The sequence below is a fragment of the Anabrus simplex genome, chromosome 1 (genome assembly GCF_040414725.1).
Source record: "Anabrus simplex isolate iqAnaSimp1 chromosome 1, ASM4041472v1, whole genome shotgun sequence".
Taxonomy (NCBI): Eukaryota; Metazoa; Arthropoda; class Insecta; order Orthoptera; family Tettigoniidae; genus Anabrus; species Anabrus simplex.
Window position 1 is genome coordinate 842,306,621 of NC_090265.1, and position 18,691 is coordinate 842,325,311.

General features: G+C 37.9%; 1 protein-coding gene across 1 annotated transcript in view; it reads left to right on the plus strand.

Moving 5' to 3' along the window:
* Positions 1-18,691, plus strand: part of LOC136857219 (mitogen-activated protein kinase kinase kinase 7) — a 168,383-nt gene that overhangs the window by 49,222 nt on the left and 100,470 nt on the right. Inside the window, exons 6-7 of the mRNA XM_068225255.1 lie at positions 2,282-2,397; positions 7,385-7,468. Coding sequence (XP_068081356.1) covers positions 2,282-2,397; positions 7,385-7,468 — 200 coding nt within the window. The remainder of the gene's footprint in view (positions 1-2,281; positions 2,398-7,384; positions 7,469-18,691) is intronic.

Sequence of the window (18,691 nt, forward strand, 5' to 3'; positions counted from 1 at the left end):
TTCGTAAATCTTCGGGTTATTAAAGGTGAATTTTACATATCCTTTTTCTTTTTCTGAATGCTGTTTAAGTTTAATTTGTTGTTGGTATTTGCATTTAGTGATGATTTTATTGATGAATTTCAAACTGAAACCATTATGTAGAGCCTGTTGACGAATGAAAGAAAGTTCCTTTTTTCTGTCTGTTTCTGTTACGAAATCACCAACTTATTCAAGAAACACAATACCAAGGTAGCCTTCTCTACAAACAACAACACGAAACATAGGTTCTTTAGTCATAATAAAGCTAATAAACTTAAAGATGACGAATTCCAGGAGTCGGGTATTTATAAGCTGACTTGTGCTCAATGTAAAAAAACTTACGTGGGACAATCTGGAAGAAACTTCTCAATTAGATATCAAGAACACGTCAATGCTGAAAGATACAAAAGATTCTCTGCCATGGGATCCCATATGAAAGAGTCCAACCACAAATTCACCAATATAAAACAGGACCTTCAAATTATCTGTATGATTAATAAAGGTAATCTTATGAACAACCTGGAAAACATCCACATCGTTCTTGATAAATTGGAAAACGGTGAAGAGAATCTCAATGAAAACAACGAGCATAAAAACATCTTATATGAGAATATTAGCAAATACTTAGAATGGGTAGACATGAAACAGACTAGACGAACAAGAGATATAATCAAACACGACATCGCAGAAGCACAGCCCAATCTCCCTCCTCCCTCGCATGTTATTTTAGATGACGATGAAACTCTACTTCCCTTCTCTCCAGAGCTTTCCATGAACTGTCAAACTGTATCACATCGTTACTTCACCAGGTCGCGCTCAAAGACAGACCCTCTAGACAGCGCAGAATAAACATCTTTTCCAAACAAGAACGAAAGGCAAGATGACCTATTCTGACGACCTCCATTTTTATCAAAGGAGTCTCCAAAGAACTTTTATTTGTGCTTATTGTCAATGTTTTTCTTTTCAGTTCTTTATTTATACAGCTGAAGAGGACCACTAAGTGGTCGAAACATGTCCTGTAAATTTAAATTTTATTCAATTTTGCCTGAGGCATTAATAAAGTATTGATTAGGTGGTTATTTATACTTACTTCTTGATTAAACATCGATACGGTCATGAAATGGACAACTTGTAACATTGAAAATAGCGCTGAATCAATTTCACGCAAGTATGAAATATCGACTGAAATCATATGGTATCAAAATCTTCTATAACAATTTATATATCTTCAACTCTGACCGATTTCCTCGATTTAAGAATGACAGTACCCTATATCAATACCACGGTCCACGGTGTCCCTCATTTCATTTGACGGTACCGCGGCGCATAGCTTGCCAACAACCTATTCTACTTATCAATAATGTAATAATAAAATACCGATTTATTTGTAAGCTATTTTTTCTAATATTTTTCTAATATTTCTCCAGTGAGAGCACATGCCTAGTTTGTTTGTTAAAAGGCAAATTATCAATGACCTTGCTTTAACAATCACCGTCTCGAGTAAAAATTACACAATAATGTACGAAATAAACTAATATTTATGTTGAGTAACCGTTTGAGTAATACTGAGAGTGAGTGTTTTTACAGTATGATAGTTTAGCATTATTTTCTAGCTTGGAGAACAGTAAAAAAGAGGGATATACAAGGCTGGGGCGGTCAGCTGCCTTACCAACGTAGTGCAGGAATGAACCATAATGGCGGGCGAGCATACCTAGTCTTTAAAGAGCCCTACTCAAATATGTTCTCCTTCATTTCGAATTTTCTTTACGGAACAGCAGTCAACAGGTATTACTAACAGACTCCAACATCGCCTTCAAATGTCGACAAGAGAACTCGCTAGTGAACATAGCGAGGAGACTATACCGAAGATAATCGATTGCATGCAACATAATCGCTGGGGTGTATAAATATCGAAAAAGGAAAAATCGCGCGCGCACTTAATCGCTCACAATAACGGATGTGTCAGTGATAGGGATCTCGCTATAACCGAAGGATAACACACAGTTTAATGTAGGAATTTTGAAGGGACGGCAAAATATTGTCGGTATAATGGAGTTCTCGTTATATGCCGTACTCGCTATAGCGGACTTCTACTGTATATTTAATGCACATGACCTTTTTTTACTTTCCCAATATAATATTTTTTTCTCACAACACAGCCATGGAATTTCAGATCTCACCCTTTGAGAACCCCTGCTCTGTGGAATGAATGAGCATAACCCTGGCTGCTTCACATTTGACAATTAGTGAATACCTGTTCTAGGTGCTGGGATAAGAATCCTGTAAATCGACCGACCATGGAAGAAGTGGTCCATGTGATGAGTCGTTTGTTTCCCTTCTTCAGTGGCTATGATGAACCTGTCCAGTATTCAACACAAGGTGAGTCCGATAAGATGAATGGGACTGGAGAAAGTCGTACCTCCTTTAGAAACCATGTAAATATTGAAAACAATATCTCGTCTTAAGATAGGTCTAGGGAACCTTTTATATGTCATGGGGGCTCACCCTTATCTATAGATCTCCCATATTTCTGCACAGAATTGTGGTAAATAAATAATACTCGTATTGATACTGTTTATGAGAAGGAAAGCAAGAACGCTTAATACTGCTATCAATGATGTTAAAACATGGAATTTTGCCTCTTTTTCTGCAAGGGCTGGCTTCTCACCGAGGCAACTGTGGTTCAGATCTTGGCCAATTCATCCAGGATTTTTTAAATGAAAAGTTGGTATCCCTGTTCATATTCCATGTAAAATTGGAGCTCCTGTGGCTATGATCGTGGTATAAAAACTTATTTTACAGTTTTCACTTATGAAATATAGTTTTGCTTGGGATAGGTTAGGAATACTGTCATGATATGATGAAAGCCTGCACTGCAATGAGCAGTGCTTATGTATGGAAGTGTATGATTTGGATTACATTCATCGAATGAAACATACTGTTCCACCATCAATAAAATTTATATTCTAGCAATAGAATACCTGTAGTACAAGGGGGGGGGGGGGGGGGGCCTCAAATATAAATGGAACTTTATTTTTTATTTAAAATTTATTTATTGAAAAATACAAGGCAATTACAATTTATTTTTCCACATAGTTTCCTACTGTAGAAATGCATTTGTCCCAGCATATGGGCAGCTTTTTGATGCCCTCATCGTAAAAAGAACAGGATCGTGTCACCAGTCAGTTGCGCACGAAGTCTTCCACACTGTTGTCATCTTCAAATCCTTGCCCTCCTAGAGCTTCTTTAAACGGTCCGAACAAATGGAAATCGCAGGACGATAAGTCTGGGCTGGAATGAGGATCAAGTGTAGTCCAGTGCATTTCCTGTAGCTTGGAGACAGTTAGAGCTGCAGTATGGGGCTGCGCATTGTCGTGGAGGAGGATGACCTGTTGAATCGGTTGGTCTCGTCTTTTGCGGCGATATGCAACCCTTGCCTTGTTCAACAGCTTGCAGTAGTAAGCAGCATTGATTGTGCGTCGCTCATGCAAAATATCAGCAAAATGCCTCGCCGATCGAAAAAAACAGTTGCAAGAACCTTGGCAGCTGACAGTCGAGTCTTGGCTTTCACTGGTGCTGCCTCCCCTTTCCTCTGCCACTCCTTACTGGCTTGTTTGGATTCGGGAGTGTATGGAGGACACGTTTCATCGCAGGTGATCCGACTCAAAAATGCATCACCTTTTTCCCTTTTTCCGCAAACCTTGCTGTAAGCCTCTGGCAGACCTTGAAACGTCTCAACTTCAGATTTTCGATCAAAAGGCTATTTGGAACACACTTTCCGGAATTGTAGGTCATTTGTGGATATTCCTTGACAGCTCCCATAACTGATTCCAAATTGTTCTGCAATTTCCTATACTGTCGATCGTCATCAATAATGTCTTTAACCACACAAATGTTTTCGTCTGTAATGCTGGTCCGAGGACGGCGATCGCCTTGCTGATTTTCCACACGTTCTCGTTCTTCCTTGAACTTTTTATGCCAGACAAACACACGCATCCTTGACAATGTATCATCACCGAACTGTGCAGTCAATCTCTGGCAAATTTCTCCCGCTGTAACTCTTTCACGAGCAAGAAATTTTATAATAATGTGTCACGTAGTGGAGGGCTGCACCTGTTGCTCTGACATCGTGAGCGTTACTGATGAAATGGCGGGAAATATCTAACAGCATGTTCTCTCCACTCCTAACGGTCCCGCCTAAGCATAGCAGAAGCACGGAGCCAGTTCTACCAACTGTTGATGTTCGGGAACAAAAATCCTTATTATATTTAATCGAACTTCGTATTATTCAAAAATAAAAGTCGAGAGGTGAAGTGAGCATGCTGTTGAGGATGTAGCATTTTGCTTACTAGACTTTGAGGGCTTCTCTGGATCTCTCAGGTGAAACTTGATGGTTCAGCCCTTGTTCAAATAACCAACCAGCCATTGTTCTATTCTCCCTCTCTAATTCATTTCCTAGCCTATTTCTGTTGTAATATTGGTGCATCAGCTATTGCTGATACTAGAGCGTCTGCAACAAAATGGTGTTTGCATACGGGGAAGGGACTGGCCTTGCAATGAAGACAAAAGAAGTAGAGAGAGCTGTTGCACTGTTGTCGGTTCACAGTACAAAGGATGTGCAACTTCTTTCCTTTTGAAACTTCCTTAACTTAACCTTTCTACTTCTGTTTGAGATTTTGGAGGAAGAGGATTCAAAATGTAAATAAGACCCTGGGAGAACAGTGTTCTCCCCAGGACCATTTTAATGGGTGCACCGCCCTGCTGTTTTTTACAGACCGCCCGGCTAACATAACCTAGATATGTATTTGTGCTAGTTACACAATATTAATACATAGGCCTATTTGAGTCATTAGGTGTTGCAAATAAAAATGTAAATACTGTAAAACTGTTTATTTAAATGATGAATCATTATTGTCAGCATAATTGCATCAATTATATTGGAGCTCCAATGTTTAGCTTGATTATCACGTGGTGCCTTGCGTGAGCGTTGTCTGTATTAGCTTGTAATCACATACGAGCACTCAGTTCCACCCGACATCACAAACTCGTGGTACTCCACTGCAACAGAGTGATAAGTTCCAGTGTTACATGATGGTGAGCGAGCAGTAGAACACTAGAATTTGAAAATACTCCGTTATGTCTTGTTCGTGATAACACTGAAATAGTTCAGTTTCGGCATTAATATTATTATTAATGCCCTGAGGGGACTAAATTTAAATTTTATCATATTCTTTTTTTTTACGTAGTATTGCCTGACCAGCTACTCATTCTTGCCACCCAGCTGACGAAAATTTCTGGGCAGAACACTGGAGAGGAAGTAAACCAAGAGTAGTACCATAAAGCAGCGAAGTATTATTTATTTACATATTTTACGCCCACATTGGAGCACTTAAATCAATACATTTGAGTTAATTTCTTTTTTTTCTTCTCCCAGAACTTTCTCATCCTCTCCGACCTGGAAGCCCTTTGTGCGTCCAATATAGTATATTGTTTCCGTTCAACTGTTTTTAGTTTGAGACTTATGCTTTTGTTCTTCAAAATCCTCTTCTTTTTTCTGTCTTTGATTTGTTGCCGAGTTATACCCAATTCTTCCAAATCATTCTGAACTTCTTTAAACCAATAATAATTATTGATTTTATTTTTCAAAAAGTAATCAAACAGTTGTTTCAGTATCCTGGTGTCTGGTAATCTTGATATGTGACAGAAAAAGGAAATTCTTTTACGCATTGTAGATATTATTAATTCACATTCACGATAGACAATGTTAGGCAACAAACTCCACTGTCCATCAACTTGGTGTTTTTTATTAATAATTGTTCTAAGAATTCTTCTGTCAGTTTTCTGTAATTTGTCTGTTGTAGATTTTAATTTGAATAAAGTTTCACTAGCATTCGTTGCCTCTGGTTTAACTATGGAATTATAGTGTTTCAGCTTAGCGTTTATCGAAAGAGATTTTTTTTTTTTTAATAGGTTGGCCAGGTAAGTCTTTGTGCTTGTTTAAATATAAGTATATTGTGATAATAATAAAGGCATTAAATTAATGCTATTTTTTCAATACCTTCTTACATGGTAAAAGCCATAAGTAACACTGAAGTTTTGATCTCAACAGGTTTATTTGATGTACTCAGTGTTGGTGGGAGTGGTGATTTGATTATGATTAATTCCTTTCACTCCGGTGTGAAACATAGGGTACATTTAGAGCTCTCCATCTGACCCTGTTCGTTGCCATCTTGATGTTAGTCCAGGAGTACCCAATGGCTGTCACCTCTGCTTCAGTGGTCCTGTGCCAGATCGTTCTCGGTCTACTTCTCCATCTTGCTGCTTGAAGGGTTCCATTCCAGCGCCTGCTTTGGAATATGTTGTGGGCCTCTTCTCAAAGTGTGCCCGATCCATCTTCATTTCCTTTCTTTTATGACTACCTCAGCTTTCCGTTGTTGGGTGCGCTGCCAAAGTTCTTCATTGGAGATAACTTCTGGCCAGCGTACTCCCACTATAGTCCTCAAGCATTTATTGATGATTTGGACTCTTTTTTGTAATCTTTACTGTCACCTATGTCTCACACCCATAAAATAGAACTGATTTCATATTTGAGTCAAACTCCACCATTGACGGTCCCAAGCCCGTATGAGAAGGGAAGGGGGAGAGGAGTAACACTTCGTTAAAAAAACCTTGGTTCACCTGTCCCGGGTGATAGTACCTTGTGAGGGACCTTTGCCATGGTTACGGTGAAGACTTCGAAGGCGGAGATGGAGTCCATTAGTACGGCAGAAGAGGCAACTCAAGATGCAGTGGCGGTTCCCAAAAAGGGCAGCTGCCATCCTGATAATGGGCAGAAGAGGCTCATAGACGTGGTGAAGTCAGCTCTTCTAGAGGAGACAACCTTGATACAAAATCAGGGGTAGATCAGGCTCTTTAGCTGTGGTGGGAGTGGTGATGACGGTTAAATCCCGTTGTTTTGTCTTGCAATTTCTAATGAAATACAGCATGAAAACACTTGTCATGCATCACCTCGGGTCTCTCTGTGCATCGTCTGTTTGTTGTGGACTCGAAAACTGTACATCTGTCTGCGTTGGGGTAATTGTAGACTTGATCACCCAGTATAAGAGATTAGATCAGGTTTTCTTAGTTCAGTACACACACCAATAATCTGACAAGGAAGATGCAAAATACAGTTCTAAATGTAATTATTATGTATGTCTGAACTTCAGTGAATTTGAACTAGAAGGACTGTTCTAATCCCCTTGTGGCTGAAAAATAATCCATGGGCTATTATTCCTCCCTGAGTTACTCACCTGAAGTATGGAAACACATGTTGTAATATGTGTTGGCCTAAATATAACCACGAAAATATTTTCATTCTTTTCAGATAGTGACATTCCTGAAGAAGATAGCACAACTGAGGCCTTGGACACACACATGGAATTTAGGACTACATGCTCTGAAAATTCACGTAAGCTAAAAATTATTTTGACTATTCCTCTTATTATTGTTCTTAAAGTTCTCATTTCCTTCCTTAGCTTCTTTTTTGATAGACGTACAGGAGGTATAATTCTTTTTTCTCTTTGTTTCCTTGTTGTCCATTGACAATTCGTAATTTTATCTGCTGTTCTTCTTTCCAACCGTTCCATTACTTTGCAGGTGTTTGGATTTACTAGTGTTGGGTCCTGGTGGTATAATGTCACCCAAATTTTTTATCACTGAGCTTCAGACCTAGCCATTACCATTTGTCATATCTGCTATAATTAATGGTTTCCTTTTGCTTAGGTTTTAAAGGCACATTGTTTGCAGATGTTACAGTTAGGTTTCTAATATACTGTTGATTGCTATTGCTGCTCTTTGGTTCTCATTTGATCATCTGTGTGATACTACCAGTAACATATTCTACTCTTATGCATAAAGTTACTAGATCTAAAGCCCATACACACTGTGCATTACATTACCTAATTTCACAGTATTTCAAATACATTGGCTTAACTTGATTGCTTCTTTCATTATTACCTGTGATATACAGCTGGCCACACACAATTATTGCTGTATATGTGTGAATACTGTGTGCAATTTTTTTTTGAAAATTGGCAATGAAAAATGCAGGTGTGTATATTATTGGAAATTGCACAGCACAGCACGAAGAAAGTGTGTCAGCAAAAATTGAATTTGCAACTGGTGACAAAACAAAACTCAACTTCACAAAACAAATAATAATCATCAGGCGTTTCACAGCCAAAATGCGAAGCATGCAGACATCAAAAATGGGCTGCATAATTGTGTGACTGAAAAGGGGTGATACGGAAACAGTTCCAAGTGAAATGTGCTAACTGGAAGGTTTAGCTATAACCAGGGAACTAGGCATCATAGGTTTCAAAGCTAGCCTGGACTGGCTAACAAGATATTTTTAATAATGGATTGGCCTTCCAGAAGAAAATTAGCATTGCTCAGTGTTTGCCAGTTAATAAATAAAAGAAACTGTTGAATTTTCGTTGCTATACAATAAATTTTCACAACAAGATTTCATAATTATAATTGATATTTTTTGTGGGATTCATTTCTTGTATATAAAACACAAATTCAATTTTCGTTGCTGTACAATAAATTTTCACGCGGAGATTTCATAATTATAATTACTCGTGTATTAGACCCCCTCACACATTAGACCTCCGCCTGGCTTTTTGGGACAAAGAAAATGAAAAAATAAATCTCGCATACAATTCGTCAAATAAGAACGATTCTGCTTCGAAGCGGGTACAAACCTTACTGCAGCTCTGATGACATCACACAAATTTGCAAGTAGTTTTGTCCATAAGACCCATGCAATGAAAATGCGCATCACAGTAATGCGTTACATCTGTGTTTCATAGTTGACAAATGTCACCTCCATAGCATAGGCCTACTGCAGCTCTGTTGATGTCGTACAAATAGGTGAATAGTTTTGTGTCCAACCTATGCAGTTAAAGCACGCATCAGTCATGCTATATGTCTGTTTTTTGTAGTTAAAATTGTTCGCCAGCGTAATGGTTAGCACAGTTAGCTGCCATTCTCGGGAGGCTGAGTTCAATTCCCGGTACCGTAATGCCAGCGATTTAAGAATGGTAGGAAAGTTGATAAGCGGTAAAAATGGTACATGCAGCTCCCCTCCATAGGGGGGCTGCACTACCTCGGGATAAGGAAACAAGTTTACTTTAGTTAAATATTCATGGTTGTTGCTATTAATATAGCAGAAGAGATCATTAACAAAGTGATCGTTTAATATCTTGTAACTCAGGCCAGATAGCGTATGTAATCTTTGGAGAAAAGTAGGTTTAAAATGCAATAGAAATAATCCATTCATAACAGTTGTTTTACTTGCCAACATACCTAAATTATAATTATAATAATAATAATAATAATAATAATAATAATAATAATAATAATAATGGTATTGATTTTACGTCCTCACTGATTACTTTTATGATTTTCAGAGACACCAAAGAGAACACCTTATGCGTTAATAAAAAAAATGTAGAGGCAACGAACGTCTGAAATTAAACATAATGATAATAAAACACATTACTGCCACACCTGTAGATATCCATAAATGCGACAAGCTTTCCTGTTAGTTATTTGTATTCCGTCATGGAACTTCGGTGCTATCCGGGCACTTCGTAGCATACCTAACCTAAACAATGCGGACTCTCTTATCTCGATTACAGCTGTTTAGGTAAATCCTAATGTGATAAGTGTAGAGAACGAGCATGAAATATACTTAAAAAATAAAGGTCTGGCTTTCAATACCCGAAGTTATCCAAAGAATGCTTCCAATCATTATGTATTACATTAGGAAGTACAACTCATAACATACGCTACTTATCAGCTGGTGGGTTGGCACGCTTTTTACAGCAAGTTACAAAAAGACAGGATCTCAAATACTCGTGATTGCCATGAAGATGATGCCATTTGGAATCATGACACGCCAGTAGCAGGGAAGTTGGTGGCACAAGACGATAATTCAAATGAAAGCAATGATCAGGTTTACTGTGTGGTAGGCCTACTGCTTAACTGACAGACACAAATGACTGTCATTACGTTCTTTTGTACAGTAAAATCTCATTAATTCGAAGTTGCTGGGACGCAAAAGTTGGACTTCGAATTACGTGATTTTGAATTAACCGCCAACTCCTAATTCAGAAATGCCAACCCCTGCCGCATCACAAAATATTCTAAGACCCATTACTGAATGCAATTAACCTTGATTCACTGTTTAAACCTTTCAAATGCCATGGAAAAAATCTATTTCCAAAATGTATCCAACAAGGTGCATGTACAGTATTCAACTTACTGACGAACATAACCTCATGCAACAAAGGAAAGAAATAAAAAAGCATGTTTCAAACATGAGGATAAATCTATGCTGGCTCCCCTGTGCACATGCTGTATTCGTTGGACTACTGTACTGTATGCATTTTAGATGCCTTGTACTTGCACGGAAAGTGCCCGATGCCATTAAAACATCGTGGCTTATCGAACTTTTCGTTGACAAGGGGAGGAAGTCTCCCGCTTCCGTGTGCATTACAAGTTTCAACACAGTACAATGAGCCCCACCCTTGTACGATTTCCTGGCTCTTCTCTCGTTTAAAACCTTAAGAATGGGTGCCGTCCACCTCATCAATACTTTATTATGTCTTTACTATAAAGTATTAATAGTGGACGGTACCTATTCTTTTTAATTGTGAATACAAGTATCAATACGGACATGAAACTGATTAATTATAATAAAACCTTATGTCCGTTTTGGCCCGGCATTTAAAAAACCGATGCAGTTTCATCGACAATGACAATATTGTTTGGTGCGTACGAATTTATTATGAGCCACTTTTTTTCACCAACTGTCGGCATCGCCAGTGTTCGCCGATTCTGCTTCTCCGCACACTGTCTGCTTTGTGATAGTATGGTGTTCCTTAAAACGCTGAATACAGCACACTGTAGATACACCGAAGTGAGTGAAAGTGCGGTTAGCTACCCCTGTAGGCCTACGTTTCGGAAGACGCGTTCTATCATGACACGAAAAACTTTTTGAATTTAAATTACTCTGTAAAATACTACTTTTATTTAAACTTAGAGGCAGTTATGAATTAAGAGTCTAAATTTCGGTAATGGGACCAACATTGTTCTTCGAATTAAGAATTATCTGTATTTTGAATTAAACAATTTAAATAACGTGCAAAAACGTACCTTATGTTTCCGGGAATGAGAACTTCTTCGAATTAGGCGTGATCTTGAATTAACCGATTTTGAATTATCAAGGTTGTATTGTATTAATATTGCACAATACGATACCCTTATTCCTTTTCTCTACGGGATTAAGTATGAAGTGAGATGAATCTCTGTAGTGAGTGCGTATGAGCACATGCCCTTCCCGACGTCAAACTCATTCGAGGAGTTAATAAGATGAAACGAATGACATAATACAAGAGTAACTAAAACTGACTATATTTACTTTATGTGTAGGCCTAAAAGTCATGTGATCACCATTAATTCTTTTTCAATTTAGATGTACTGCCATCCTACAAAAATAGCCTGTAAAAATCAGAATACATTCGTAAATTTGTTAAAGAATAGTGTCGAATGTTAACATGTACAATTTATAGACTAGAAGTCGTGTGTTCACTACACAAAATTTGAGGTCATCACATATTGGACATCACCGTACTTCTTTTAGCTGTAAATGTGAGGGGGGAAAATGGGGTCTAATACACGAGTAAATACAGATAATCTTTCACAAGTCAATATTTTTTGTAGGATTCATTTCTTGTTTATAAAACACAAAATTAATTTTTTTTAGAACTATCCCTTCTATAATTAGCATACACAAATTATTCGTATTTGTAGGTAAATTATATTTTAGCTCTCGGTTCACAGTATTGTGAATTGTTACAGTGCATTAGAAATGAGTCTCCGCCGCAAGTAGTGCAGCTGTGGCCTGTCCAAGTGAACAGTTTGGGTAGCAACAATGCCTGCTCAGAGGCAGATGTGAACGGACAGTGAATCGAGAGATTAAAAGCAAAAAGGTCTGTAATAATATATTACACAAAGACTGTTAATGAAGCCAATAACAAAGCAACTTGAAAACGATGGAAATGTAAGCCTACCAAGCGAGTGGCTGTGCTGTTACTGTCACATAGTGATCAGCTTTCATTCGGGAGATATTGGGTGGTTTCCGGTGGTTTCCCATTTTCTCACCAGGAAAATGATGTACCTTAATTACGGCCATGGCCACTTTCTTTTCACTCCTAGCCCTTTCCTATCCCATCATAGCCATAAGACCTATCTATGTCGGTGCAACACAAGGCAAATTATAAAGAAAAATATTTTAAAATTGTAAGCCTAATGATTGTTGTACACAGGCAATTTCTCAGCAGATTTATACGGATACAGATTTAGCTTCTCTCTTGCTGCTCTGTGTTCTGTAAAGGCAGATGCGCCAGTCTCCTGTGCCAATTCCTGCATGGATTTAGACAGACTTTTAAGGAGCCTGTCCAAAATACCCAAAAGATTCTCTACCATTAAAATTGGCAGTCTACTGCTCTTAGGAGATTGAATGTGGCACTGCAAACCACAAAATTTATTAAATCTTGCACATTACCACAGTGTGGCAGAACTTAGTCAAGAAACCATTTGCAAACAAACTCTTCTGTGCACTGCATTTATATAATAATTGTCACCTTCCAGAAAATCCACTCCACTAAAAACAGTAATTCCTCTGTAGTAAGCATCGTAAGTCTCGCACTCTACTGACCACCTTCTCCAGCCTTCATTTTAACAGCGCTGCATCCTGCTCGGCTTGAGTTTTGCCAACATATGCAGTGTCACCATCAGCAAAGGTGTCTGTGGAGACTCGATTCTCACTATCAGTTTTTCTCAATATAGCACACAGTTCAGAGCATGATAATTCTCTCTACAGATGGTAGATAGTGTTGACAGTATTGTTACTTGAAGCTGAATGTTGTTCCTAAGTCTATATCAGTGCCAAGCTATGAGAAAATGGTTAAACAGAATGTAACGAAAATCAGTATATAAAGTCGGGGAATAAGGAACTACAGTCTATGCTATAAAAAAATTCACTCTGTTTGAAATGATATTTTAGGGTAGACCTTTCCAACTCGAGCACTTGGTGCTGGGGCGCACCAGCACTGTACTCAGCAGCTCAGTTCCCCTCCTTCGCCACCTACCCCACGCAGTAGTCGGTGCATGTATGCGTAAGAGACAGTACATTCATTTTCATTCTCTCTCTGTGTGTGACATTCTCATTAGAATCTGTTCGATAGAACAGACAGCGGAGCAGTTGGTTTCTCCTTCGTTAAAAATGTTGTTTAATTCTTTATCGGTGGAAGGGGAAGAGAAAGCTCAATGTTTAATTTGCCGTTATTCGGAGATAAGTATTAACTTACTCATTAGGAATTGTTTTATATGCTATTCAGGGGATTTGTTTTTGTTTTTGGGTGTGTATTATTATGAACTGTTTAGAATTAGATTTAGATGGGCTGCTACAAAACACAAAGATAATTATTTTATCTCCCTGTCCCACAGATATTTGAACCCAACACTTTAGAAGGCGCAGTTTGAGCAAGTTATATTATTGCTGTGAAAATTGCAAAAAGTGGGCGACCCTTTACTGGTGGTGAATTTGGAAAAGAATGTTTAATAGAGTGCTCGGAAGTATTGAATCCACGTGCTGTGGCTCACTTTGAGGTGATAAGCTTGTCAAAACAAACCATCTCTAGTCGTGTACAGGAACTTGGCGCCGAACTGAAAGAGCAAATGTGGCACTTTCGAGAAGTACTCGATTGCTCTCAATGAGACTACTGACAACAGTGACACTACACAGCTATCTATATTCATCAGGGGAGTCTTAAGAAGACTCCACTATAACTGAGGAATTACTGGACATCATTCCCCTCAAGGATACTACCACCGGCCCAGATATATTTGCAGTTGTTGAAGATGCAATGAACGATATGGGCTTATCACTCGAAAATCTGTGTAGTGTCGCTACTGACGGAGCACCAGTGATGTCGTCGGATGGGCAAGGTTTTGCAGGCCGCATCAAAACGAAGGTGTGCAATGCTGGGTTACCTCCAGTTTATCGGTACATTTTGTTTTACATCAAGAACAATTATGCGCAAAATACTTTCACTACTGTAAATCTGTTATGGATACTGTGTCAAAATGTGTACATTTCTGCAGAAGCAAGGTTTGAACCATCGGTAGTTCAAAGAATTTTTAAAAAATCTCAAGGCAGAATGTAGTGACATTCCCTTTTATTGTATTGTGCGCTGGTTAACTTGCGTGAAGGTGCTAGCAACCTTCTTTGCAATAATTGAAGAAATTACTCTGTTCATGGAGATGAAAGGTTCTCCACAACCAACGTTATGAAATAAACAATGTTTAGCTGACCTCACTTTCTTGGCAGACATAACGTCTTAATTGAATGATTTAAATATTTCATTGCAAGGGAGAAACAAATTGATTAGTACCACGTGTAATAGAATTAAGGCTTTCAAAATGCGGAATTTGTTATTGAAAAGTTAGGTTGAAGCAGGAAATTTTGACAATTTTCCTTCATTAAAATCATTACATTTGTCTACTTACGAAAATCTTGGAGACTATCAGACATCATTACAGACTTTCCACTATGAATTCAATGCCTGATTCAAAGAACTGAATGATATGGCACCTCAACTTGAAATATTTGAGACTCCATTTTCAGCGTGTCCTGAAACATCACCATCATATTTCCAGAACTGATAAAACTACAGTTGCCACGCAGTGCTAAAGGACAGGTACTACCACTACAGCAGTGATTTAATTTTCTTTTACAAAGGTGTTCATGCACAAGAATTTCCCAGACTTCAAGCACTTGCCTTAAAATTTACGTCAGTGTTCATTACAATTTATGCATGTGAACAGATGTTTTCAATTCTGAATTTAAATACATGGAGAACTAGGACTTCTGTCTGATGCTGTCTCTAGGCTGTACTTAGAATTTCCACTGCCAAATCGATTGTACCCAATATTGTTAAATTAGTTGCCGCAAAACGATGTCAACTTAAACATTAAATATACATTAAGACAAACGCAATGTATGTACAGATTAAATTGTGTGTTTGTGTTCACAGAATTGTCATAAATAATAATGTTTTCATAAGCTGCGCACTGACTTGATGACCTCTGGTTCTGCTTCTGCCACTTCTCCTTCCCCCACCACCTCACCGGTGCTACTGCACAACGTCGGTGCTGCTATCGGTGCCGCCCAGGGCCATGCGAGCACCTTAGTTAGAATCGTTTGGTTTAGAGGAAGGTGCATAAAATTTAATTTTTAATTACCTGTGTTATTCGTTTGGTTTAGAGGAAGGTGCATAAAATTTAATTTTTAATTACCTGTGTTATTGGTCGTATCGAAAAGTACTACACAACAAAAGTTATATAGATAGTACAATTTCCAATCAGTCTTACTCAGTTTTACCATACCATTAAGATTGGTGGTGATGGTGATTGAATTGTGAAGATGATTTTAAAAATGAGAAAAAGTCATAAAGGAACAATTGCTTGAATAATAACACAAGATGGAGTCATAAAAGAAAGGAGGACTCAGTATACATTGGATGCCCTAATAATATCACAGAGTCAGAAGAAAACTAAATGTGAAGACCTGCTATATATAGAAAACATTACATTGACCATTGTTTGTTGTGCCTGAATATTTGTAATGTCCTTCCAAATCTGATTCATCCACCTTCTTCTCAGTCTTCCAACTGGTCTCTTTCCCTTAACTTCTCTTTTCAATTCCCTTCTTGCTACCCGTTCCTTTCCCATTCTTTTTACATGTCCGAACCTTCTCAGTCTTGCTTTCTGTATGTTCTGTACTAACAGTTCTATACATAGCTCTTCTCTGATTTTAATATTTTGAATTTTATCTCTTCTTGTCTTTTTAACCAATGTTATTCAAAATTTCATTTCTACTGCTTGGATCTTACTATCTTCTCTCTCTCTTCGTTACTTTGTCATCCCATGAAAGCTGTCTGACTTGATGATAAAATGTTGTACCTTTACTTAGTCTGTTATTAATTTCGGGGTTGATTTCATTACTTCCATTAATAATGCTATCCAGATATATAAACTGTTCTACATTCTCTAACCGTTCTCCATCTATGTCCACTTGGCTTCTCTTTTTCTCTTTTCCACAGTGCAGGACTACAGTTTTCTTTTTATTAATTACCATTCCAAACTCCTTCAGATTTCCATTCCAAATGTCGAGTCTCCTTTGTACATCCTTTTCTCCCTTTTCCCAAATCACCACATCATCTGCAAATACCAAAGCATTCGCTTCATCACTGCTGATACTCGGTTTTTCACCATTTATGATTTCATCCATCAATATAATAAACAATAATGGAGACAGTGCACTTCCTTGCTTGAGACCTTTTTTTTGTATAAAATGTTTTGAGTCACCACTCCCCACTTGTACACTGCTTTTACTCTCATGACACAACATTTTTATCTTGTTAATGATCTTGGTACATTCCTTTTCAGTAGGCATTCCCATACATGTTTTCTCTTAACTGTATCATAAGCTTTTTCCAAATCCAAAAATACGGAAGATGATTTCCTTGTTCCTTTCCAGATGTTTTTCCATTATCGTTCGCACTGTAAATATAAAGTCTATTGTTGATCTATTTGGTCTAAAGCCATATTGTTCTTCCTCTGTGTTTCTATTATATCCCTCAGTCTTTTGTGTATGACTTTCTCCATTATTTTTAGCCCATGTGATAATAGGGTTATACCTCTATAATTTTCACATTTCTTCCTATATCATTTTTTGAACAATGGTACAATGTTTCCTTGTTGCCAATCTTCAGGTATCCTTTCATCCTTCCATATGGCATTCAGGGCTCTGTATAGCCACTGTAGTCCAATGCTTCCTGCTGCCTTAATCATATCAGCATTGAATTCGTCTTTTCCACTTGCTTTACCTTTGGTCATTGCTTTCACTGCCCTTTCCAAGTTCCAACCATGTTATCGGGTTCTCTTCTTTTTCTCCATCTATTATTTCCATTTTCTTATTATCTCCTTCCTCCGAGCACTCATACTCATTATAAAGTTTTTCAAAATATTTTGCCATCACCTTCTGAAGACCCTTTTCATCATGTACTATGGATATATCTTATCTCTCTAATGCCTTGATTTTTTCTTGATTTATTCTTCTCGATTTTATTACTCTGTATAATACTTTCTGATTTCCTTTACTATCTTGCTCAATTTTGTTGGTAAACTCTCCCCAACATTTCTCCTTTTCTTCCTTGATACTCCTCTTTACTTGTAGTTTCAATCTTTTGTATTCCACATGTAACCTTTCTATCTTATTCTCATCCATCTGATACGTTTTTTTGCTGCTTTTCCTTATCCATTTTTTCACCTTGTTCCTTTCTTTTATTTCTTTTCTTTTTTGTCTGTCCACCACTGTCTCTCCTTTCCCTTAACCTTTGTTTTTGTTTTCCCACATACTACAATTGCTGCTTCCACAAATGTCTGTCTTAAATTGTCCCACTCTTCTTCTCCATATTCCCATGTTAGGTAACTTCCTTTTTTATACAGTCTTGGAATGCCATTCTTTTATCCTCCTCCTCCTCCTCCAATTCCCAAACCCTGATCTTTGGTTTCTTCTTCAATTTTAGGGATTTTTACTTGTTTTAATTCCACAATTAATAATCTGTAATCACCTTCCAGACTTTCACTGGGGATTATCTTCGTGTTCATGACATATCTTCCCAATTCTCGGCCTGTTGTTATAAAATCGATGAGTGTTCCTAAACTGTCCACCCAACTATATCGGCTGATCTTATGCCTATTCCTCTTCATAAACCATGTGTTCTTTATTTTCAGATTATGTCTGATACAAAAGTCCAACAGTTTCTCTCAATCTTCATTTCTATCGCCATACCCATGTGGCCCAGAATATTCTCATCCCATTCTATCAGTTCCCACATGAGTATTCAGATCTCCCATTATCATGATCCCATCTCCAACAATGTGTGTTTCCAGTTCATTGAGGAACTTTTCTTTTTCTTTTATGCTACATCCTGTCTGTGGAGCTTACACCTGTATTATCGTCAGTAGTTCCTTGTTTACATCTATGTGCATTATTATAATTCTTTCACTTACAGTGGAACCTCGATTATCCATTCCCAAATTTAGGTTTTCCCAGAATATGCATTCAAATTACGTGGTCCCGCGAACATCGTAATTAAATCTCGTAAAAATCCTGCGTTATCCGTTCCTCGAAGAAACGATTTCCCGGATCAACCATCCAGAAATTTCAGTCCCATCAATGCTAAATCCTTGATCAATTGTTTTTTAATAAACTGTATCTCACGAAAGGACGGCCATAACATTCTTATGAATCTTGGCGTTAACTCCCTGTCATTGCGCTAATTAGAGCAAGTACTGTACTGGAAAAGCGATCGGCAGTGAACTTGCATAAGGGGCCATCTTAGCATCGCATTCAGGTGGTATTGTATATAGAATCTCAGAAATCATAAAGCAGAGTGTGGCCGCAACAATTGTAAGGAGACGTGGCGCATTTCGACAGCTCTACTTGAAGACGGAACGAATTTCGTCAAATGTTTGCACTTATAAAACGTCC